Source organism: Ahaetulla prasina, chromosome 2, assembly GCF_028640845.1.
Source record: "Ahaetulla prasina isolate Xishuangbanna chromosome 2, ASM2864084v1, whole genome shotgun sequence".
Lineage (NCBI taxonomy): Eukaryota > Metazoa > Chordata > Lepidosauria > Squamata > Colubridae > Ahaetulla > Ahaetulla prasina.
This window is the reverse complement of record NC_080540.1, coordinates 303,096,965-303,121,007: the sequence shown is the minus strand read 5'-3', so window position 1 is coordinate 303,121,007 and position 24,043 is coordinate 303,096,965. Positions and strand designations below refer to the sequence as shown.

At 41.1% G+C, this 24,043-nt stretch overlaps 1 protein-coding gene across 2 annotated transcripts in view; it reads right to left on the bottom strand.

Annotated features, from left to right (window-relative positions):
* Positions 1-24,043, bottom strand: part of CNTFR (ciliary neurotrophic factor receptor) — a 343,463-nt gene that overhangs the window by 33,416 nt on the left and 286,004 nt on the right. For both annotated transcript variants that reach the window (XM_058172426.1, XM_058172427.1), the window contains 2 exons: positions 10,170-10,287; positions 7,480-7,646 (listed from right to left, as the gene is read on the bottom strand). In XM_058172426.1, the coding sequence (XP_058028409.1) occupies positions 7,480-7,646; positions 10,170-10,287 (285 nt within the window). The remainder of the gene's footprint in view (positions 1-7,479; positions 7,647-10,169; positions 10,288-24,043) is intronic.

Here is a 24,043-nt window from a genome sequence, read left to right as displayed (position 1 = left end):
TCAACAGGATAAAATTAAAAAGCATTCTCAGAATTTTATACTGCACTATATGCAAAAGACAAAATATTGGATAGGGATATTTATGATTATTTGAAAGATTATAAGGTGAATATTCTAACATTAGAACAGAGGGAGGAGCTGAACCGCCGATAGCTACTGGAGAAATAGTGGAGGCAATTAAACAATTAAAATGGGAAAACCCTGGTACAGATGGTCTTACAGCAACTTATTATAAAAACACAGGATGAAATATTAGGCCCACTTAAAGAATTATTTAATCAGATACAATTAGGAGTGGGAATACCCCGTCATGGAAAACATCTTTTATTTCACTGATACCGAAGAGGAGCAAGACTGCTCTAAACCTGGTAACTATAGGCCGATTTCACTTTTAAATAATGATTATAAGATTTTGTAAAAATAATAGCAAATAGATTAATGTTAGTTTTACAACAAAGAATTCATACTGATCAATCTGGTTTTATAAAAGGGAGGCAGATGAGGAATAATGTTAGACAGATTATTAATATATTGGAATATTTGGAAAGAAGAATACTTCAGCGGCACTTATTTTTTTGGATGCAGAGAAAGCCTTTGATCGATTGCATTGGGATTTTTTATTTAAATTAATAGAGAAAATGCAATTTGGAGACTGTTTTATTAGAATAATTAAAGCGATTTATGGAGAGCAAACAGCACAGATTATAGTAAATGGTAGTTTGACAGAAGTTATTAAGATTGCGAAAGGAACAAGACAGGGATGTCCCTTATCACCATTATTGTTTGTTTTGACTCTGGAACCATTATTAGATAAAATACGAAATTAATGAAAATAGAGGAATTAAGATTAGACAATATGAGTACAAAGTTAGAGCTTTTGCAGATGATGTAGTGGTTACGTTAATGAATCCTATAAATTCAAGTAGATTTTTGTTGGAAGTAATTGATAAATATGGAAAGGTATCAGGATTTAAAATAAATCAGAAAAAAACAAAAGTGATAATTAAAAATATGTCTATACAACAGAAACAAAACTAGAGGAAATGACAGGATTTGAGGTAGTAAAAAGGTTAAATATTTAGGGTCTATATTAGCTCATCGAACAAGAAACTTTATAAGAATAATTATGACTTGCTATGGCAAAAAGTTCAGAATGATATGAATGGCTGGAAGAAATTGCAGTTATCCCTATTGGGAAGGATTGCGGCTATTAAAATGAATGTGTTACCTAGATTTTTGTTTCTGTTCCAGATGATACCTATAATTAAAAAGGATAAAAATTTGGAAGATTGGCAGAGTGGGATTAATAAATTTATATGGCAGGGTAAACAGGCGAGGGTTAAAATGAAAATAATACAGGATTCACGGGAAAGAGGTGGTTTAAGAATGCCTAATTTTAAACTATATTATGAAGCAGTAACCCTCTCAGTAATAAGTGACTGGTTTAACTTAACAGAGGAAAGAATTTTGAATATAGAAGGTTATGACTTGTTATATGGATGGCATGCGTACTTATTTTATGGAAAAAAAGTGGATAGGGCTTTTAAGAATCATGTGTTGAGAAGTGCTCTTTATGGTCTGGAATAAATATTCCTATAAATTAGATTATAAGATTCCTATATGGGCGAGCCCTAGACATGCAATAGAGAATATAAATATAGAACAGAAACAGGAAATGATTACATATAAAGAACTTTTGTATGCTGAAGGAGGTAGATTGCAATTAAAATCATTACAGGTATTAAATGAAGAAGGGAGGAATTATACTTGGTTTCAATATGGGCAAATAAGTGCTAGATGGAAAGAAGATCAAAAATTGGTATAATGCAAAGGAGGAAAATTTAATAAAGCAAATTAGAAATCAGACCCAGGAGCATATAAAGAGATTGTATAATGTGTTGCTTGAAATAGATTCGGAAAAGGATTTGGTAAAGGATTGTATGATAAAATGGGCACAGAATATTCAGGAACCAATAATGTTGGAAACATGGGAGAAAATTTGGGTTAGAAATGTTAAGTTTACACAAGCACAGAATTTAAGGGAAAATTTTTATAAGATGTTTTATAGATGGCATTTAGATCCTAAAAAATTATCATGTATGTATCCTAATATCCAAGCGAAATGTTGGAGGTGTGATTGTGATGATGCTACATATTTTCATATTTGGTGGACTTGCAAGAAAATTAAGGTCTTTTGGATAAGAATTTGGTGGATTATTCAAAATGTACTGAAGAAGAAGATAAAGTTCCTGCCACAATTTTTCCTTTTGGGAATTATAATGGATTGTACAGGGATTGAGACTAAACTGATTTTGAACTTAATAACAGCAGCAAGACTGTTGATTGGACAATACTGGAAGAAGAAGAGATACCTACAATAGAAGAATGGATATTGAAAGTTATTAACTTGGCTGAGATGGCTAAAATCTCAGCGTTTTAAAAGACAATACGCAGGAAAGATATTTAATTGAATGGAAAAATGGATTGATTATCTACAAAACAGATATCAGATTAAGAAATATCAGATTGCCTTTGAATAATTAGAAAGTTATTTTATGTAATGGGGAGGGGGTTGGGAGACGAAAAGCTTTGGATGTGGTTATTTGGATTGGACTTTACCTTGTGATTGACCCGGGAAGCCGGGGGTGGGGGAGGGAGGGGGGTGTTTTGTTTTGTTTTTTTTTTTGGGAGGGAGGGGGAAAAAAGGGGGAAAATGTTTTTGTTTTTTTTAAAACTCTTTCAATAAAAAAAAAAAAAAAAAAAAAAGATTACGATTGAGCACAAAATTTCTGTTGCTAAGCGAGACCGTTATTAAGTGAGTTTGCCCCATTTTACGACCTTTCTTGCCTCAGTTGTTAAGTGAATCAGTGCTGTTGCCAAATTGGTAATTCGGTTATTTGCTTGTTAAAAGGTCACGAAAAGGGACCACATGACCCCGGGAGAGTGCAACCGTCATAAGTATGAATCAGTTACCAAGCGTCCTAATTTTGATCACATGACCCTGGGGTGGGGGGATGCTGCAATGATCGTTGGTGTGAAAAAAATTACAAAAAGTCATAAATTACTTTTTTCAGTGCGGTGGTAACTTCAAACGGTCACTAAACAAACGGTTGTAAGGCAAGGACTACCTTAATTTGTGCCAGCTGAAAGTTTCCATTTTGTGCAGCTTCGTGTGTGGTGCACACAGAACAGGTTCACTCAGCCGACAATTAAACAAACTGCAGGACTCGTAAAAACAGATTCATTCAATATCCAGGTCCAGCATGTTGTGTGAAGGTCTCTCGGCCGCTGCAGCCTTGCTCGGAGCTCCAAAGGTGCTTTTATTTTTCTCAAGTGCAAACTGGACTTTCTTGGTTTTCCTTTGAAGACATTTCCCTTCTCACCGAAGAAGCTTCTTCAGCTCTGACTGGATGGTGGGGAATGGAAGGATTGAGACTCCTTGCAGAGAGCTGATCATTTGCCTCCTTTTAGAGGGTCGTTGAGGCCACCTGGAGGTTTGTCTGTGTCCTCAGGGTCACCTGAGTGGTGCAAATGGACGTGGAGCCTTCTTGGCTGCAGGATGTTTTCTGCCCTGGGTCTCTTCTCCGTTGAAGACAGGTGCAGGTGCAGACTGTTGCCTTACTCAGGTGACCCTGAGGACCCAGACAAACCTCCAAGTGGCCTCAACGACCCTCTAAAAAGGATGCAAATGACCAGCTGTTCGCAAGGAGCATCAATGCTTCCATTCCCCAGCATCCAGTCAGAGCTGAAGAAGCTTCTTGAAAGAGAAGTGAAAGAGAGAAAAGAGAAAGAGAAAACCAGAAAGTCCAGTTGCCTCTTGAAAAAAGCCCCTTTGGGAGAACCGTGACTTGGATGGCTGAGAATCTCCTTAGACTTTGCTTGGAGACATAACAACAAAGCGAGCACTGTGAAGCAATGCTATGTAGAGAAATTGGCCCGAAGTATCCATTAAAAAAACAAAGAGAGATTTTATACCTGTTGTATCTTTCATTAAAGGCCTCGCCAAAGCCATTTGATCCATCCGCTATCCCCAATTGCCCCCTAAAGTCCTGATTAGAGAGAGCCTCCGGTGCCCGTTGCCCATTTCCCTGCAAGGAGTATTGAACGTCGCACCAAACGCTCCCTTAAGTGGAAACGGGGGGCTTCCTTCCCGGCCTCATTGCTCGTTAAAGCTTTTTAATTTTCTTCTTCCCAACTGGACCCTCTCTTGGCTCTGACTGTTTGCACAGCTGCCCTGCACGGGCCTGTTTTGAAGGTGCCAGGCTCGCTTCTGCCCTTCCGGCTCGGTGCGTCCCCTGGACCTCCTCGGCATCCCAAGGTGCCATTAAGTCACCCCTGGGAAAGAGAGGGTGTTCTGACCCAGCCCCCCAAACACGACAAACTCTCTGAGGTTAACTCAAAGTTTTCTTTCTGAGGAGCTCCAGCAGCCCCAACAAAAAGTTTCTCTCTCACCACAGGCTAACAAGTCCGTCCAGCAGGGAGATGAATAGTTGCCTGCCACACCTATTTATCTCTGTCTCCTGCTTTTTATCCCCAGAAATAGGGAGGGGCTTCGCTAGCAGCGGTGGTTCTTCCATCCCAAGGACCAGCTCATAGATTTCCACTGCTCTCCTCTCCTCTGCCTTCTGCAATCTGCATGTCAGGCACTGGACCCAGTTGTTGTTCCTCCTCTTCCTCATCAGCCACCTCCAGACCTGGGGGCTATTGACTCTCCACCTGAGGGCTGATGGACGGCCCAGGATCCACCTCTCTCTCTCTCTCTCTCTCTCTCTCTCTCTCTGACAACTCCATTCCCTCTTCCCCCTCGGAGCTCTCAGGTTGTCCTGATGTTGGTCCTGACTCCCACACCTCCTCCTCCTCCTCTGATTCGGCTGCTGGAGGGACCGCTGGCTGACAGGCCACAACAGATGGGACTTTAGCAGGCCTGTGCAGGGAGATGCAGCCGAGATGCCAAGAGACCCTGCCTCTTGCTGCTGCAATTTAAACTGGAAATGGGGTGCAAGCCTCTCCTTTCGGTGGGTGGCTAATTGTTGATGGAGGGCAGTTGCAGATTAAAAAAATACTTCCCCCATTTGCTATCCGGTTGGCAGGTTGGCACATTTTCTTTGGACTCGCTGGGAGGATGGAGCTTCCCACAGGAGAATCCAAAAGAGAACCTGGATGGAAGTGTTGTGACTCGTCCTCACTCCTCTCCTCAGCCGGGCCCCTCCCATCTCCAACCTGGCCTGTTATCAGACTCCGAGTCTGATAATAAAGATGAATGGCGTGTCATGCCTCCAGCCCCCGGCCCTGACTCCAGGCCCGGAGAGGATGCCAGGAGCGAACGAACAAGCCCGATAAACCTCACTCATACGGCGTGTGTTCCTTTGGCTCAGCTGTCAAAGGAAGCCAGCCAGGTGCTGGAATTACTGACAGCAGATCCGGCTGAAGACAATTTAGAGTAGGAGGACCCTCGCTTCTGGAGATCTGAGAGGCAACGCCAGCAGAAGGAGGGGTGGGGCAGGCCTGGATAAATGCTGAATCATGGAGCCACACCCCACAGCCTATATAAAATACCTGCTTTTGGCATTCCAACCTTGAGTCAAGCAAAGTCTTAGCTAGTTTGCTGATATCAGACTCTATCGCTGAAGTCACAACTTGGACTCCTGCCTGCCCTGATAAACCTCGAAGGAACTTGGCAAGCTGCAAAGGCTTCGTGGCCAAGGTTGTTACGGACTTCCTTGACTCGTGCGTCAGAGTGGGAATGGGACACGACAGGAAGTGGGTTCTTGATCCCAGCCCTTCCAGAAGGGTCTCCCCACACCCATTCAGACCAGTGCCCCCTCTGGTCTAGGGAAGAAGCAGGAGATGCCCCCCCCCAATGTAAGCATGCAGAGATAGGAAGTGTTTCATTGCCAGTTGGCAAAAGGGGCACCGTCTGGGCACATTAGAGACCCAGCAGGGCGATGCTAAGCTTGGCTAGTTTTAATTCTGCTTTGCTTTCCTAGCCTGTTTGGTTAAGTTAGGGAAAGAAATGGGTTCCATCAATAGCCCAGAGAAGGGAGTTGTGTGAACCCAGCTACTCCAGGTACTCCTAGACTGACGACCGGTCACTTAGGAACTGTGTGAAGTTACGATCGATCTGAAAAAGGGGATTTATGACTGATTTGAAGTTGGGACAGTTGGGACCCCCTCTGTGGTCACGAGTTCAATCACGTGACCCTGTTTTATGATAATTTTGCTGAAAACCATCATTTGCTTTCAGATTTTAGCAAAGCCGCTTTTCAGGCTAGAGCGAAACACAGGTTGGCTTTAGGATTGAAACAAAAAAGGCAGTGAAATAAGGCCAGTGGACTGACCCATTTTATGATTGCTGTGACGTACGACCTTTCATGGGCCGGCTCCATATGTTGAGGATTACCCGGGAACGGCCTTCAGTGGGTTATTCTTCTCACATTGATGGAAATGTAGTTTGAAGATTAAAAGGGGGAGGCAGAAATGACAGAATTATAGAATAACAGAGTTGGAAGGGACCTTGGAGGTCGTCTAGTCCCACCCCCTGGCTCAAGCAGGAGACCCCATGACTTTTCAGACAAATGGTTGTCCAATCTCTTCTTAAAATCCTCCAGTGATGGAGCAGCCACAACTTCCGGAGGCAAGTCGTTCCACTGGTTAATTGTTCTCACTGTCAGGAAATTTCTCCTTAGTTCTAGGTTGATTCTCTCCTTGATCAGTTTCCACCTATTGCTTCTTGTCCTGCCCTCACATGCTTGTAGATTCCCAAGGCGTCCAATCTCTCCTTGAAAACCTCCAGTGATGAAGCACCCATAAGTTCTGAAGGGAAGTCATTCCACTGATTAATTAACAGAGTAACAAAATAACAGAGTTGGAAGGGACCTTGTAGGTCATCTAGTCCAACCCCCCACTCAAGCAAGAGACCCTACACCATTTTGGACAGATGGCAGTCCAGCCTCTTCTTGAAAGCCTCCAGGGATGGAACTCCCACAACCTCTGAAGGCAACTTCTATTCCACGGGTGGATTGTTCTCACTGTCAGGAAATTCCTCCTTATTTCCAGGTTGAATTTCTCCTTGATCAGTTTCCATTCATTATTCCTTGTCTGGCCTTCAGGTGCTTTGGAGAATAGCTTGACCCCCTTCCTCCTCCCTGTGGCAGCCCCTCAAATATTGGAAGGCTGCTATCATGTCTCCCCTGGTCCTTCTCTTCACTAGACTAGCTATGCCCAGTTCCTGCAACCGTTCATTGTATCTCAACATCTTTTTTATATACTGGATGCAGTACTCTAGGTGTGGCCTTACTAGGGCTTTACAAACTGGTATGAGCAATTCATGGGATTGTGATTTTCTGCCAGAGGCTGCAGCCTTTAAGCAGTGGGGAGCCCTTCCTGACCCCCTGCCCTGCTGCTCCCTGTGTCCCCTTCCTTGAGATCCAGGGCTGGGGGTGGGGAGGAAATGGGGAGGGGGCGGCCCACTGCACTTACCTATTGCAAACTCATCGAAGGAAGTGGCGGTGGAGCTGCTGCCCAGGGCGTTGATGACAGTCAGGGTCACCTTGTACTTCTTGGTGGAGAAGAGGTGAGGGTAGCGGATGTAGCACCTGTTCTTGGGCCCCGGGTCCTTCTCACAGGCAATCTCCTGGGAGTCGTGTCTGGGGGGGCGATGGGGAAGAAAGGCGGCAGGTTGGAGGTCAGGAAGAAGCACCCATGCAGAAGAGGGGTACAGTTGCGATCCCCAATTGAATGGTTGTCCTCTGAACTGTTTGCATCCCCTTGCGAGCCCCCCATATCAGGGTGAAGACCTCCAAGGTCCCTTCCAGCTCTATTCTATTCTATTCTATTCTATTCTATTCTATTCTATTCTATTCTATTCTATTCTATTCTATTCTATTCTATTCCATTCTATTCTTAATTCATATTCTACTCTATTCTATTCCTAATTAATATTCTATTCTATTCTATTCTATTCTATTCTATTCTATTCTATTCTATTCTATACTATTCTATTCTATTCTATTCTATTCCATTCCATTCCATATTCTATTCTATTCTATTCTATTCTTAATTCATATTCTATTCTATTCTATTCCATTCCATTCCATTCCATTCCATTCCATATTTTCTATTCTATTCTATTCTATTCTATTCTATTCTATTCTATTCTATTCTATTCTATTCTATTCTATTCCATTCCATTCCATTCCATTCCATTCCATATTCTATTCTATTCTTAATTCATATTCTACTCTATTCTATTCCTAATTAATATTCTATTCTATTCTATTCTATTCTATTCTATTCTATTCTATTCTATTCCTATTCTATTCTATTCTATTCTATTCTATTCTATACTATTCTATTCTATTCTATTCTATTCTATTCTATTCTATTCTATTCCATTCCATTCCATATTCTATTCTATTCTATTCTTAATTCATATTCTATTCTATTCTATTCCATTCCATTCCATTCCATTCCATTCTACTCCTAATTAATATTCTTTTCTATTCTATTTTATTCTATTCTTAATTCATATTCATATTCATATTCATATTCTATTCATATTCTATTCTATTCTATTCTATTCTAGTCCAGTCCAGTCCAGTCCAGTCCAGTCCAGCCTCTCCCTCCAGCACTGGCAACTGTCTACCAGGCACACCCCCCCGGGCCCACTCCTCCTGGGGGAAAGGGACTTATGCCCTTCTGATATGGATCTAGGTCCGTGATAGCGTTCCGGAGGTGGCAGGCAGAGCCCTCCCTGCGGGCAAGCGCACCGTTACCAGCTGCTCTTCTGGTTTCCAGTGTGAACATGCACATCAGCCAGCTGGTCGCAGGCACCAGAGTGCCAGAAAATCACCTGAAAATGGCCAGAAAAATGGCCTGAAAACGGCCCAAAAACACCCCATGCACGCACGCGCGGGCTCCCGGTTCCGAACCAGTAGCAAAGGTAAGAGGAACCCACCACTGCTGCCCCCCCACCCTTTGGACTTCTGGAAGGTTCTCCAAAGCTGGCTCTGCCAACTGGTCTGAGGTCTGAATGGGGCGTCCCACTCTGGAGGCAGCTACTGACCTGGGAAGCAGGTCGCATCCCCCGGTATTCTGGTTTCTTAATTTATTTTAATTCCCGTTTACTAAATATTTAATGATTTGTGCCTTTGTTCTTTTGAGGTTTGTAAGCATTTTCAGGACTTGGTAACTATATTTATTTATTTAACTTAACTTTATTTTACCTTTCTATCCTGTCGTTATTATTTTTACAAATTACTCAAGGGGCAAACCTATTCAACATGCTTCCTCCTTCCTATTTTCCCTGGTCATCTAGCCGGAGGATGGACTTTGTAGTACCAACAACATGGTCTTTGTAGTATTCTCGTACTTGCTAACAAATATACTTATTTTAGTTTGACTTATTTTTCTCTTTTTTTAAACTGATGTTAATGGTTTGTCAAGCCATTGCAGACCGGCATGTAGAATGGACGGATTGATAGCTTCTAACCTTCCTAAACGGAAAAGATAAAAACTGTTTTTGTTCCCCGGGTCAAGTTAGGATGCCCCCCCCCCTTTGTTTTAATGAGATGCCGTTCGGATAAGAAAAAGCAAAGCTGGCTGAGGAACTCTGGGAGTTGAAGTCCACAAGTCTTAAAGGGGCCAAGGCTGGAGACCCCTGTCTTAAACTTTACACCCCTGCTTTCCTCAGACTTCATTTAAACGAACACACGTGTCATTACGTGTAATATGCTTGACTCTGTGTAATGACGCAAAGGAGGAGTAATTTTTGTCTTGTCCAATCAGCGTTTCCCTTGTAATTCTCCTTTGATGTGTTAACTATAAAAGAGACTGTAAAGTTCCCTCTATGAATGAAAGAAATCCTTTCTTATCAGAACTCTCTGAATAAATGGTAATAAAATGACTTTCCTGTCTCAGGCTGTTTCTTTGGAAAATAGGCGTGGTGAGGCAGGAGCCTAGAAGCCACATTTTGGCCCTCCGTATGAAACCAGCCCCCTTGACAGGACCCTCCCCCTTCCCCCTGCTGGAGTTCAAGGCTTAAGGCCCCAGATCAGTGGAAAGGAGGCCAGACAGAATTCCAAAGGATTTGCACCAGGAACTTCTCTCCCACCGGATGCTGGTTTGTGATCTTGGCTTACTCTCCTTCGTCCGTCCGAAGTCCCACTTACATGACGGTGATGTTGAAGGTGTCGGGAATGTAGGTCGGGCTAGGCAGGTGCCAGCTGCAGTAGAAGCCGATGGGGTAGTTGTTGGACCGGCACATCAGGCTGGGCTCCCGGGGGGGTGCTGTGGGGGAAGAAAGAGACCAAGAGAGAGAGAGAGAGAGGAAGAGAAAGAGAGAAAATGAGAAAAAGAGAGGAAGAGGAAAAGAGAGAAAATGAGAGAGAGGAAGAGAGAGAGAAAGAGAAAAAGAGAGGAAGAGGAAAAGAGAGGAAGAGGAAAAGAGAGAAAAAGAGAGAGGAAGACAGAGAGAGAGAAAGAGAGAGGAAGAGAAAGAGAGAAAATGAGAGAGAGAGAGAGAGAGAGAGAGAGAAAGAGAGCGAGGAAGAGAAAGAGAGAAAATGAGAGAGAGAGGAAGAGAGAGAGAAAGAGAAAAAGAGAGGAAGAGGAAAAGAGAGGAAGAGGAAAAGAGAGAAAAAGAGAGAGGAAGACAGAGAGAGAGAAAGAGAGAGGAAGAGAAAGAGAGAAAATGAGAGAGAGGAAGAGAGAGAGAAAGAGAAAAAGAGAGGAAGAGGAAAAGAGAGGAAGAGGAAAAGAGAGAAAAAGAGAGAGGAAGACAGAGAGAGAAAGAGAGAGGAAGAGAAAGAGAGAAAATGAGAGAGAAAGAGAGAGAAAGAGAGAAAAAAGGAAAAGAGAGAGGAAGACAGAGAGAGAGAAAGAGAGAGAGAGGAAGAGAAAGAGAAAATGAGAGAGAAAGAGAGAGAGGAAGACAGAGAGAAAGAAGAAGAGAAAGAGAGAGAGAGAAGATGAGAGAGATGAGTTTAGATTAGATTTGCACTCTGGTGGCTGCAACTGAGAATATTTTCAATTTCTTCCAAGAAGCAATATAACTGACCAACATTGTGTGTGTGTGTGTGTGTATTTGTGTGACCAATAGCTCAGGTTGCAGCGTAACAGCCGCCATGTAGGACAGACAGGCTGAAGTGTATCCATTTTTATTTATTTTATTTATTATTAAATTTATGTTCTGTTGTTTCTAAGTGACTCTGGGAGGCTTGCAGCATAAAAAAACATTAAAATCATCAAATACAAATATACACCCAATGAAATCATAATAGAAACACAGGAAGTATGTTCGTCATGATATCCATGAACACCAACTAGCAGTCCAAAGACTTCTTAGTTGCCAGCCGATGGACCGACTCCAGCCACCGTTTCAGCTGGGAAACTCTTGAGCATCCTAGACCAAGCTACATCCAAAATGGAAGGGGATTTCTGGACGGCTGGTGCTTCCAGGCAAATCAGCCATCAACAGACACAGAGAAATAAATAGAGACTGTAGACCATTCAAGAGAGACAATAAAAAAAGCTAAGAAGCAAACAAAAGGATCAGAATATATCCTGTCTAGCAGCCAACATCTAGATAAACAGGGATTAAGACCAGACAAACGATCAAGCAGAAAACAATAACTCAATCAAGCCACTACCAACTCAGAGAATCAAAAAAATAAAAAATAGCTTAATCAAGGAACTACCACGAAGAAAACAACGCTGACAATGCAAGCCAAATAAATAGAGAGCAAACTCCCCTCCATTTTTTTTAAAATTTGCATTTATATCCCGCCCTTCTCCGAAGACTCAGGGCGGCTTACACTATGTCATCTTAGCTCTGATGATGTTGCCTAGTCAGGTAATGTAACATCTGCAAGAAAACAAACCAAGCTCAGAGAGCGGCAAGGACCACTCAGCCTTTGATGCTCTCTGGGGGCTAACTTAAGGCGTTGGGGGATCTTATAAGCTCAGTTGAGCTTATAAGTCATAGAACACAGAATAATGGTGTTGGAAGGGACCTTGGAGGTCTTCTAGTCCAACCCCCTGCTTGAGCAGGAGATCCTGTAGCATTTCAGATAAATGATTGTCCAGTCTCTTTTTGAAAGCCCCCAGTGAAGGAGCACCCACAACTTCTAAAGGCAACTTCTCTTCCACTGTCGGGAAATTTCTCCTTAGTTCCAGGTTGCTTCTCTCCTTGATTAGTTTCCACCCATTGCTTCTTGTTCTGCCTTCTGGCGCTTTGCAGAATAGGTTGACCCTCCTCTTCTTTGGGGCAGTCCCTGAGATATTGGAAGGCTGCTATCATGACACCTCTAGTCCTTCTTTTCATTAAACTAGGTATACTGAATTCCTGCAACTGTTCTTCCTATGTTTTAGCCTCCAGTCCCTTAATTATCTTCTGTTGCTCTTCTCTGCACCCTTTCCAGAATCTCAACATCTTTTTTACATTGTGGGGACCAGAACTAGATGCAATATTCCAAGTGTGGTATTCACGTGATCTTGATTGAGGCAGCCTAGGACTGTGTTGGCTTTTTTTGGCTGCTGCCACACACGGCTGGCTCACGTTTAAGTGTTGTCCACTAGAGCTCCAAGTCAAGGGCTACTTTCCAGACATGGAGCTGTGTTGCTGGCCTTCTTTACATCTGACAACTCTATTATCAAATAACGTTAATCTTTCCCAAATCTCTACCTTCTATTCAGAGCAATTATTTGCTTTATATGTGTATCAGTTCAGTGATGGTCTGGCCAGGAAGCACCGAAAGCTAAGCCCAATATCATTCGCTGTCAGCCTTGCAATCCCCTTAAATTAGATTTATAAATCATCTCTATCCCCTCTTCCCTACCTTGCAAAGTACCTTAATTTCTCCTCCTATTAAATTCGGCTCTATGCAAACAGAAGCCGCTGGGCCAGCAGACGGCTCTCTCTCTCCCTGAATGTAACCCTGACATTTGGCCAAGTGGATAATAACAAACGGTGTTTTAATTTTTAGCTGCCTTTCTGGGTTATCCATCCATCGTGTCACGGAGATGGGAATCCCTGCAAGCAAGCTTGTTCAATTTCCAAGCCATTAACGATTCCATTTATCGTCTGTCAATTCTACGGTCCAAGCTATGCAATTAGTAGACTAATATTAAGGGGGGGGATAATCATCATTTCTGTTTATCTAACTGATGTTGGCCAATCTTTGCACAGAAGAGCAAAAAGGTCGCTCCGCTCTAGTCTTCAAACCGGACACAATCTCTGATCTGGCAAATTGTGTCTTTGTCAAGCCAATATTTAAAACATAGAATATTAGAGTTGGAAGGGACCTTGGAGGTCTTTTAGTCCAACCCCCGGCTTGAACTGGAGACCCCATTACCATTTCAGATAAATGCCTGTCCAATTTCTTCTTAAAAATCTCTGGGAGGAGATTTGGAGGACCCACAACTTCTGGTGGCAAGCTGTTGCACTGGTTGATTGCTTTCACCCTTAGGAAATTTCTCCTTAGTTCTAAGTTGCTTCTCTCCTTGATGAGTTTCCACCCGTTGCTTCTTGTTCTACCCTCAGGTGCTTTGGAGAACAGCCCGACTCCCTCTTCTTTGTGGCAGCCCCTGAGATATTGGAACACAGCTATCATGTCTCCTCTAGTCCTTCTTTTTATTAAACTAGACATACCCAGTTCCTGCAACCGTTCTTCATAGGTTTTAGCCTCCAGTCCCCTAATCATCTTTGTTGCTCTTCTCTGCACCCTTTCCAGAGTCTCAGCATCTTTTTTAAATTGTGTGGACCAAAACTGGATGCAATATTGTGGTCCTACTAGGGCTTTTTAAGGTGCTATAGCGTAAGTGGCCTTGTAAAGCAGTAAAGCATAGCTGGCTGGCTGGGGGATTCTGGGAGTTGAAGGTCACCCATCTTAAAACGGCCAAGATTAATACTGATTTAAAGTAAGAAGCTTCAGTATGGGACTATCTCTTGTAGCTGCCAAGCATGACTAAGGCAGAGAGGCAGTGGAGGGATAGCAGCATCCAGAAATAGCAGGAGCTGGAAATTGAAAATCTACAAAATGCAAGTGACATTCCATAAAACAATAAAAGCAGAGGAGCAGATTTTCAGGCAGTTTGCAAGAAGGAAGGAAAAAGCAGCTCTTGTAATGCAAGATCCGAGAACAGATGGAAACGGGAGAAAAACGGAGAACGAGAAATAAAAAGAAGGCTCAATGAGGTCAAAGGCTTCTTCTATCAAGGGGACTCGTTTTTTTTTTTTTTTTTTTTATTGAAAGAGTTTTAAAAAAAACAAAAACATTTTCCCCCTTTTTTCCCCCTCCCTCCCAAAAAAAACAAAAACATCCTCCTCCCCACCCCGGCTTCCGGGTCAATCACAAGGTAAAGTCCAATCCAAATAACCACATCCAAAGCTTTTAGTCTCCCAACCCCTCCCATTACATAAAATAACTTTCTAATTATTCAAAGGCAATCTGATATTTCTTAATCTGATATCTGTTTTGTAGATAATCAATCCATTTTTCCATTCAATTAAATATCTTTCCTCGTATTGTCTTTTAAAAACGCTGAGATTTTAGCCATCTCAGCCAAGTTAATAACTTTCAATATCCATTCTTCTATTGTAGGTATCTCTTCTTTCTTCCAGTATTGTCCAATCAACAGTCTTGCTGCTGTTATTAAGTTCAAAATCAGTTTAGTCTCAATCCCTGTACAATCCATTATAATTCCCAAAAGGAAAAATTGTGGCAGGAACTTTATCTTCTTCTTCAGTACATTTTGAATAATCCACCAAATTCTTATCCAAAAGACCTTAATTTTCTTGCAAGTCCACCAAATATGAAAATATGTAGCATCATCACAATCACACCTCCAACATTTCGCTTGGATATTAGGATACATACATGATAATTTTTTGGGATCTAAATGCCATCTATAAAACATCTTATAAAAATTTTCCTTAAATTCTGTGCTTGTGTAAACTTAACATTTCTAACCCAAATTTTCTCCCATGTTTCCAACATTATTGGTTCCTGAATATTCTGTGCCCATTTTATCATACAATCCTTTACCAAATCCTTTTCCGAATCTATTTCAAGCAACACATTATACAATCTCTTTATATGCTCCTGGGTCTGATTTCTAATTTGCTTTATTAAATTTTCCTCCCTTTGCATTATACCAATTTTTTGATCTTCTTTCCATCTAGCACTTATTTGCCCATATTGAAACCAAGTATAATTCCTCCCTTCTTCATTTAATACCTGTAATGATTTTAATTGCAATCTACCTCCTTCAGCATACAAAAGTTCTTTATATGTAATCATTTCCTGTTTCTGTTCTATATTTATATTCTCTATTGCATGTCTAGGGCTCGCCCATATAGGAATCTTATAATCTAATTTATAGGAATATTTATTCCAGACCATAAAGAGCACTTCTCAACACATGATTCTTAAAGCCCTATCCACTTTTTCCATAAAATAAGTACGCATGCCATCCATATAACAAGTCATAACCTTCTATATTCAAAATTCTTTCCTCTGTTAAGTTAAACCAGTCACTTATTACTGAGAGGGTTACTGCTTCATAATATAGTTTAAAATTAGGCATTCTTAAACCACCTCTTTCCCGTGAATCCTGTATTATTTTCATTTTAACCTCGCCTTTTACCCTGCCATATAAATTTATTAATCCCACTCTGCCAATCTTCCAAATTTTTATCCTTTTTAATTATAGGTATCATCTGGAACAGAAACAAAATCTAGGTAACACATTCATTTTAATAGCATAATCCTTCCCAATAGGAATAACTGCAATTTCTTCCAGCCATTCATATCATTCTGAACTTTTTGCCATAGCAAGTCATAATTATTCTTATAAAGTTTCTTGTTCGATGAGCTAATATAGACCCCTAAATATTTAACCTTTTTTACTACCTCAAATCCTGTCATTTCCTCTAGTTTTTGTTTCTGTTGTATAGACATATTTTTAATTATCACTTTTGTTTTATTCTGATTTATTTTAATAGCTGATAGCTTTCCATATTTATCAATTACTTCCAACAAAATCTACTTGAATTTATAGGATTCATTAACGTAACCACTACATCATCTGCAAAAGCTCTAACTTTGTACTCATATTGTCTAATCTTAATTCCTCTATTTTCATTAATTCTCGTATTTTATCTAATAATGGTTCCAGAGTCAAAACAAACAATAATGGTGATAAGGGACATCCCTGTCTTGTTCCTTCGCAATCTTAATAACTTCTGTCAAACTACCATTTACTATAATCTGTGCTGTTTGCTCTCCATAAATCGCTTTAATTATTCTAATAAAACAGTCTCCAAATTGCATTTTCTCTATTAATTTAAATAAAAAATCCCAATGCAATCGATCAAAGGCTTTCTCTGCATCCAAAAAAATAAGTGAAGTATTCTTCTTTTCCAAATATTCCAATATATTAATAATCTGTCTAACATTATTCCTCATCTGCCTCCCTTTTATAAAACCAGATTGATCAGTATGAATTCTTTGTTGTAAAACTAACATTAATCTATTTGCTATTATTTTTACAAAAATCTTATAATCATTATTTAAAAGTGAAATCGGCCTATAGTTACCAGGTTTAGAGCAGTCTTGCTCCTCTTTCGGTATCAGTGAAATAAAAGATGTTTTCCATGACGGGGGTATTCCACTCTAATTGTATCTGATTAAATAATTCTTTAAGTGGGCCTAATATTTCATCCTGTGTTTTTTTATAATAAGTTGCTGTAAGACCATCTGTACCAGGGGTTTTCCCCATTTTTAATTGTTTAATTGCCTCCACTATTTCTCCAGTAGCTATCGGCCGGTTCAGCTCCTCCCTCTGTTCTAATGTTAGAATATTCACCTTATAATCTTTCAAATAATCATAAATATCCCTATCCAATATTTTGTCTTTTGCATATAGTGCAGTATAAAATTCTGAGAATGCCTTTTTAATTTTATCCTGTTGATATGTCTCTTTACCTTTATATTCTATTTTTTGTATGACACGTGCTTTCTGTTTCTTCCTTAAATTATATGCCAACCATCTCCCAGGTTTATTTGCATTACAAAAAGTATTATGTTTAGCATATTGTATATTCGTTGCCACCTGGTCTGCCATTAACATATTAAATTGACTCTGTAATATTTTTATAGCCTCTTTAAGTTTATGATCTTGTGGGTTTTGAATTAATAACTGTTGCTTCCTTTGAATTTCTTCTTCCAAATATCTACGCTGCTTTTGTTTATTATTCCTTTGCCTGTTGTCCAAATAAATCAATATCCCTCTAATAAACGCTTTGCTCGCTTCCCACACAGTTCCTATAGGTGTCCCTTTGTACATATTAAAATCAAAAAATTCTTTTAACTGTTTCTTACAATAAGTTACATTATCCTCATATCTAAACAGATTTTCATTCAACCTCCATGTTCTACCACCTTTTTTCCCTTGTAATAATTCCATCCATACTGGGCTATGGTCAGTTAAACACCTCGAAAATATCTTCGTTTTCTTCACCCTAGAAAGCAAGTCATTAGAAATTAAAATAAATCAATGCGTGAAAAGATTGATGCCTATCAGAAAAAAGTAAAATCTCTCTCATCTGGATTCCGTAACCTCCATATATCTCTAAACTCAAAGTCTTCCATCATTTCAAAAAGATTTTGGTAATTTTGCATGTATAGGTATCTTCTTGGAGGAAGTTCTCTTATCCTTCTTGTATCAATTACTCCATTCCAGTCTCCTAATAAAATAAACGAACTATAATCCCAGAGGGTCAACCTCTCATGTAACATTTTGTAAAACTTTTCTTGTTGCTGATTAGGTGCATAAATACCTATCAACAAAGTCTTTTTGCATCTATCACCAGTTCAATAGCAATAAATCTTCCTTGAATATCTGCCTCAATTAGCTTAGCTGGTATATCCTTCCTGATATATACAACAATTCCATGCTTCTTTTCCAAAGCTGATGCAACAAAATGGTTACCCAATTTTGAATTAATTAAATATTTTTGGTCTGATAATTTTATATGTGTCTCTTGCAAACAAATCACATCATTTTTAATTGTTTCAAGTAGTGAAATATTTTCCTTCTTTTCTGAGCTGAATTCAAGCCATTAACATTCCATGACAAGATTCTATTTGCCATTACTGGCCTCCTGAAGCTTTGAAGCAGACAACGGAAGCTCCTCCTCCGGTATCTTCCGTCTAGCTCCTCCCACAGCTTCCATAATGGGATCCTGACTTTTACTTTGAGACTGTTGCTCTTCTTTACGCTTAAGGGCTCCTCTTGTCACCCTTTGCTCTTGTGGTTCCTCTAATACTGGCAGCAATAAAGGCTCTTGGGTCACCACGCCTTCTTGAGTCTCTTGAAGTTTTCTATCACTTCTATTTCGACTTTCAAAACTGTAGAAAGAAAATCCTTTGCCTTTAAAACCGTGTCAATTCTATATCTCCTTCCTTGATAGAATAGTGTCAGTCCAACTGGCACCTCCCATCTGAATTGAATCTGATGTTTTTTAAGTTCTTGTGTAAATAAAGCAAATTCTTCCTGTCTCTTAACATCTTTGAAGGAATCTCTTTCAACACCTTCAACTCCTGTTCTCCAATTTTTAAAGTTGTCTGATATGAAACTTGCAGAATTTGATTTCTCATAGTCCTTTTCACAAAATAAACCACAATGTCCCGAGGAAGCTTTCTCTGTCTTGCAATCCAAGAATTAACTCTATATATTTTATCAATTTGGTAAGCTACCTCTTGGGGTCCACTTCAATAAATTCAGCCAATGCTTCTGATATAATTTTTCTTAAGTCTTCTCACGCTCTTCTCGCATACCACGAATTCTAAGAGCTCCTTCCATAAGTTTATATTGTAATATCACAACCTGATCTTCATTTTGATCCACTTTTTTCTGAACACCTTTCATTTCATCTTCTAAATACTTATTTGACTGAGAGATCTGTTGCATTTCCACTTCCAATCCTTCAATTTTTTACTCAGTCCTTGAACTGCCATAAGAATATCTTCTCTTATTTTTGCATTAAAATTCTCCATCATCTCTTTTGCCTATCTTCAGAAAGTTTTAATTGTTCTTTCAATATTTCCTCAAGACTTGGTTCAGATCCCTTCTTCCAGAAGGCTTTAAAGGTTTAGCTGCCATTCTGTCTTCAAAAGAATCAGGAATTCAAACTTAATAACTCTCCTTCCCTCCTTTCAGTATAAAAAACTCCGTTTGTAACAATCCACAAGTAACGCTGCTTCATCGTACTAAAAATTTTACTTTCACTTTTAGACGCCATTTTAAAAGTCAATTAATCAAAGACAAAGAAAGGTTTCAAATTTCAAAAAGGGAGTCGGTACTTGCCGTGCTGATTCTACATCAAAGTTCGAACGCTTGTGAAATTCCCGTCTGCTTGGAATATCAATCAATTTAATAAGTTCTCTAGAGCAGAAGCAACATTCCTCTCCTTTTCCCTGATAAAAACAGGGGCGTGCTGAAGTTGGAAGGAGTGGAATTCGGTGGGGTCATAAATCCAGGAAAATTCGCTCTTAAGAGCAAACCCCCTGTCAGACCTGCCACTCTTCCACAATTCTGATAATCTCTTTCACCCAGAGATTATGCTAAGCTCAGTGAACAGTGATTTATTTTCTGTTTCACTGACTTTTACAATCTTCTAACACGGAGTGCTCTGTTTGAGCACCCAGCAGGAGGGTGACGTCACTGGAGCCTCCAGGGGACTCGTTTTTTGAATGGCAAAAGCCGATGAAATTCTCTTTGTTCGGGTTTCCTAACTTTCTTCGGAATAGCTTCTGATTGCTTCAGATAGGAATGCCCCCATCCCTACTTCTCAGATGGTACCTGATAAAAAGTGACAGGGCTTGGCTGAGCTTCTAAAGCTCTGTGTATAGCTAGGATGGAAAACCACCAAGCGATTCTAGGCTGATAGGATATTTAAATAAATACTCCGTGGAAAGAAAGGAAAACTGGGAAACCTTTAAAAAACATCTAGTGGAGAGAAAGAAAGAAGAAAGAAAGAAAGAAAGAAAGAAAGAAAGAAAGAAAGAAAGAAAGAAAGAAGGAAGGAAGGAAAACTCTCATATAAAGAACGGTTGCAGGAACTGGGTATGTCTAGCTTGATGAAAAGACGGACTAGGGGAGACATGATAGCAGTCTTCCAATATCTCAGGGGCTGCCACAAAGAAGAGGGAGTCAAACTATTCTCTAAAGCACCTGAGGGTAGAACAAGAAGCAATGGGTGGAAACTGATCAAGGAGAGAAGCAACTTAGAACTAAGGAGAAATTTCCTCACAGAACAATTCATCAGTGGAACAGCTTGCCTCCAGAGTAGTAAATGCTCCAACACTGGAAATTTTAAAGAAGTGATTGGATAACCATTTGTCTGAAATGGGATAGGATTTCCTGCCTAAGCAGGGGGTTGGACTAGAAGACCTCCACGGTCTCTTCAACTCTGTTATTCTATTCTTTCCTGTATGACTGCCCTAAAACTGATTAGCCGTGTTCAGGTCATCAAACTATCTTGACTTTCAAAGATTCTGCCAACTGGCAGAGTGATTAAAATCACAGCACCAATTTTCAGATAATAAAAATGCCAATGACAGCCTCACTCCATCAGGGGCTACAAGGACTGAGGATGGTAGCCCCAGACTCTTTGTGGGAGTATTTGCAAGCCCTCCCCGCATCAGCTACCTTCAAGAGGAACCATATAAGGAACAGGCTCCATTTGCAAAGCCAGCAACCTTTTCTGAGAAGAAAAATTAAAATGAACTGTTTGAATCAAAGCAAAAGAATATACTGTATTCAGATTTTTTTCCTACTTGGAAATGACTTCAAGACGTTGCGCTGGAAATGCAGAAAAAATGAAATTTTGACTTGGGGATTTGATGATTACTTTGCTGTTATAGAAATGGCTAGTATTTACTAAGTAAGTAAAAGTGGAAAATTGAAGCTGTAACTTTACTATTGATTTTCTATTGTGCTGAAAAAAGGTGGGAAGTTAATGCTTTTTCTTTCTTTCCCTTACACCACAATCCTCTCTTCTCCTTTCTCCCCTTCCCCATTTCCCTCCCATCTTAATTTTCACCTATACTTTACATTATGAGGATTTTAATAATATCTATAAAGTTAAAATAAAAAGCAGCAGCCCAGGGAGGCAGCTGGGCAGAAAGTTCCACAGAAGCCTCCGAGCAGGTTTTCCCATGTTCAAATCCTTAAAAAGACTCCTGGTCCTTTAATTAATTTAAAGCACCAAAGATTGAATGGATTTCCTTGTAAATTCCCAGAAAATCCATTTTTCATGCAAGGCCTAAGTGCCTCTGGATTTGAGGGGGAGTTGGCAGGAGCTGGTATGTGAGCTCCATGCCCCCTCCCAACAAATCTGAATCCAACCAAGGATCAGCCAGGCTGGGTCTCTGCAGACTGGAGGGTGATTGTTCCCCTGGATCCTTTGCCAGCAGGAACCTGGCTGGAGTTCTTCTGCCCTCCTTTGGAACACGGCCACAACCAGCTATGGTGCTGATGGTGTTATCTGGCTGGATCATGAAACGTCTGGAAGTAAACCCCCAAGCTCAGAGAGCACCAAGGACCCCACTGATCTCCTCCCTTCTAGGACTGATGATGTTACCTAGTTGGGTCATGAAAAATCTGCAAGAAAACCACCAAGTTCAACCCTATAGTTCTCCTCATCCATCCATCCATCCATCCATCCATCCATCCACCCACCCACCCACCCACCCACCCACCCATCCATCCATCCATCCATCCATCTATCTATCTATCTATCTATCTATCTATCTATCTATCTATCTATCTATCTATCTATCTATCTATCTCTGTCTGCCTGCCTGCCTATCTATCTAAATTTTTGATCTATCTATCTATCTATCTATCTATCTATCTATCTATCTATCTATCTATCTATCTATCTATCTATCTATCTCTGTCTGTCTGCCTATCTATCTAAATTTTTGATCTATCTATCTATCATCTATCTATCTATCTATCTATCTATCTATCTATCTATCTATCTATCTATCTATCTATCTATCTATCTATCTATCTATCTAAATTTTTGATCTATCTATCTATCTATCTATCTATCTATCTATCTATCTATCTATCTATCTATCTATCTATCTATCTATCTATCTATCTATCTATCTATCTATCCACTCTCTGTCATCTTCTCTCTCTCTCTCTCTCTCTCTCTCTCTCTCTCTCTCTCTCTCTCTCTCTCTCTCTCTCTCTCTCTCATCTATCTCCATTGTCTGTGCCTCCATCCACCCACCTCATCCCAAGCCAAGAGTGGGCAGCTGAAGTTAGCCTTCACCACCCTAGTCCCCCAATCCAAGAACCTCCCCCAGCAGAAAATTAATCCCCTAATCAAGGAACTGCCAAAGAGGCATCAGGAAACACCGCAACCAAAGGATTTCTAAGACGGCCCCCACCCGCACAGAGAGACAGGCAGGCCCCCAGAGTATCAATGGTCAGCAAACCCCCACTCCTTACTAACACTGATGATGCTACCTGGCTTGGCTAATAAAACGTCTGCAGGAAAAGAAGCCAGCTCAGACAGCACCAAGGAGCCCTCAGGTCAACCCTGAGCTACAAATATTCTCCTTTATTGGGACCAGCTCAGCGTTTCTCTGAGTGGGCCCATCCTTCCTCTCATCCTGTCTCCCCTTCCTCCCCTGGCCAATTAAGAGCTTTGCATTAGAAAAGGAAGATCAAATAGCAAAGCCCAATCAATAGAGGAAAGGAGGGGGGGGGGTTAATGCTGCTTTTGGAGGCAGGCCAGATTTTTGTTTTGGGGGGGGGGAAGAAATGAGTAGTCAGCAGAGTTGGAGAAAGGGGTTTCCGGGCGCCTGCCTTTTAAGCCAGGATTCCCAGACGTCTTCTTGCCCAGGGGGCTGGGGAAGTGCCCGTCTGAAGGCTGGCACTAAAAACTGGGTGCCTCTTGCGTTGTTGAGAGCAAGCTTACAGGTGGTCCTCGACTTACAACCACAAACGGAGCCCCAGATTTTCACTTCTAAGCAAGGCATTTGGGAAGTGAGAGGTAGGTGGGCAGTTCACAAGTATGAAATATGAATAAATCAATGCAAAGCGAACTTTGCTCCATTTTACGAGCTGTTTCTGCTACAGTTGTTAAGTGAGTCACTGCCGTTGTTAATCAAATCAAGTGGTCGTTAAGAGAATCCGGCTTCCCTCATCAACTTTGCTTGTCGGAAATTGGCTGGGGAAGGTTACAAATGGTGACCACGTGACCTTGGGATGCTGCGACCGTCATAAGTTCATGCCAGTTGCCAAGCGTTTGAATTTTCATCACATGAACCACGGGGAAGCTGCAACGGTCGTAAGTATGAAAAGTGGTTGTAAGTCACTTTTTTTCAGTGTTGTTGTAATTTCAAGCCGTCACTCCATGAATGGTTTTAAACCAAGGGTCCCCTGTGTCTGCATCCGTCTGGATTCTGGGGCCTGCTGAGGGAGCCGCGAGGAGAGGAGAGAGATCCTTGGGAAGGAGGCCTTTAGGGGAGGGGGCTCACAGCTTGCTCTTTCGCTGGGCAGGGGTGCCAAATGCCTTGGGAGCTCCTTGATGCACCTCCTTTATCCCCCCTCCCTCCCATGGGCAACAGAAGCTGGCAGGAGTAGAGCAGCTGTGCCCAAGAAGAAATATGGACGGAGGGGGGGGTAGGACTAGATGCCCTACAAGGACCCTTCCAACTCTGTTAATCTGTAATGTGTAAAAGTCTTGCACCACCGTTGCCCGCCTAGGAAGCCAAAATAGGCCTTCCTTGGGGTCTCTTCAGGGAAGGGGGGGGCAGATTCTCTTCAGGTTATTCCCCTGAACCCCCAACCCTGGGTCAGACCTGGCTTGGATCTTCACACAACATCCCAAACCTATTTTAAATGGTTACTTTTAAAAAATGTTTTCCTATGGGACGCGGTGGCTCAGGGGCTAGGACGTTGAGCTTGTCAATCGAAAGGTCGATAGCTCAGCTCAGCGGTTCGAATCCCTAGTGCT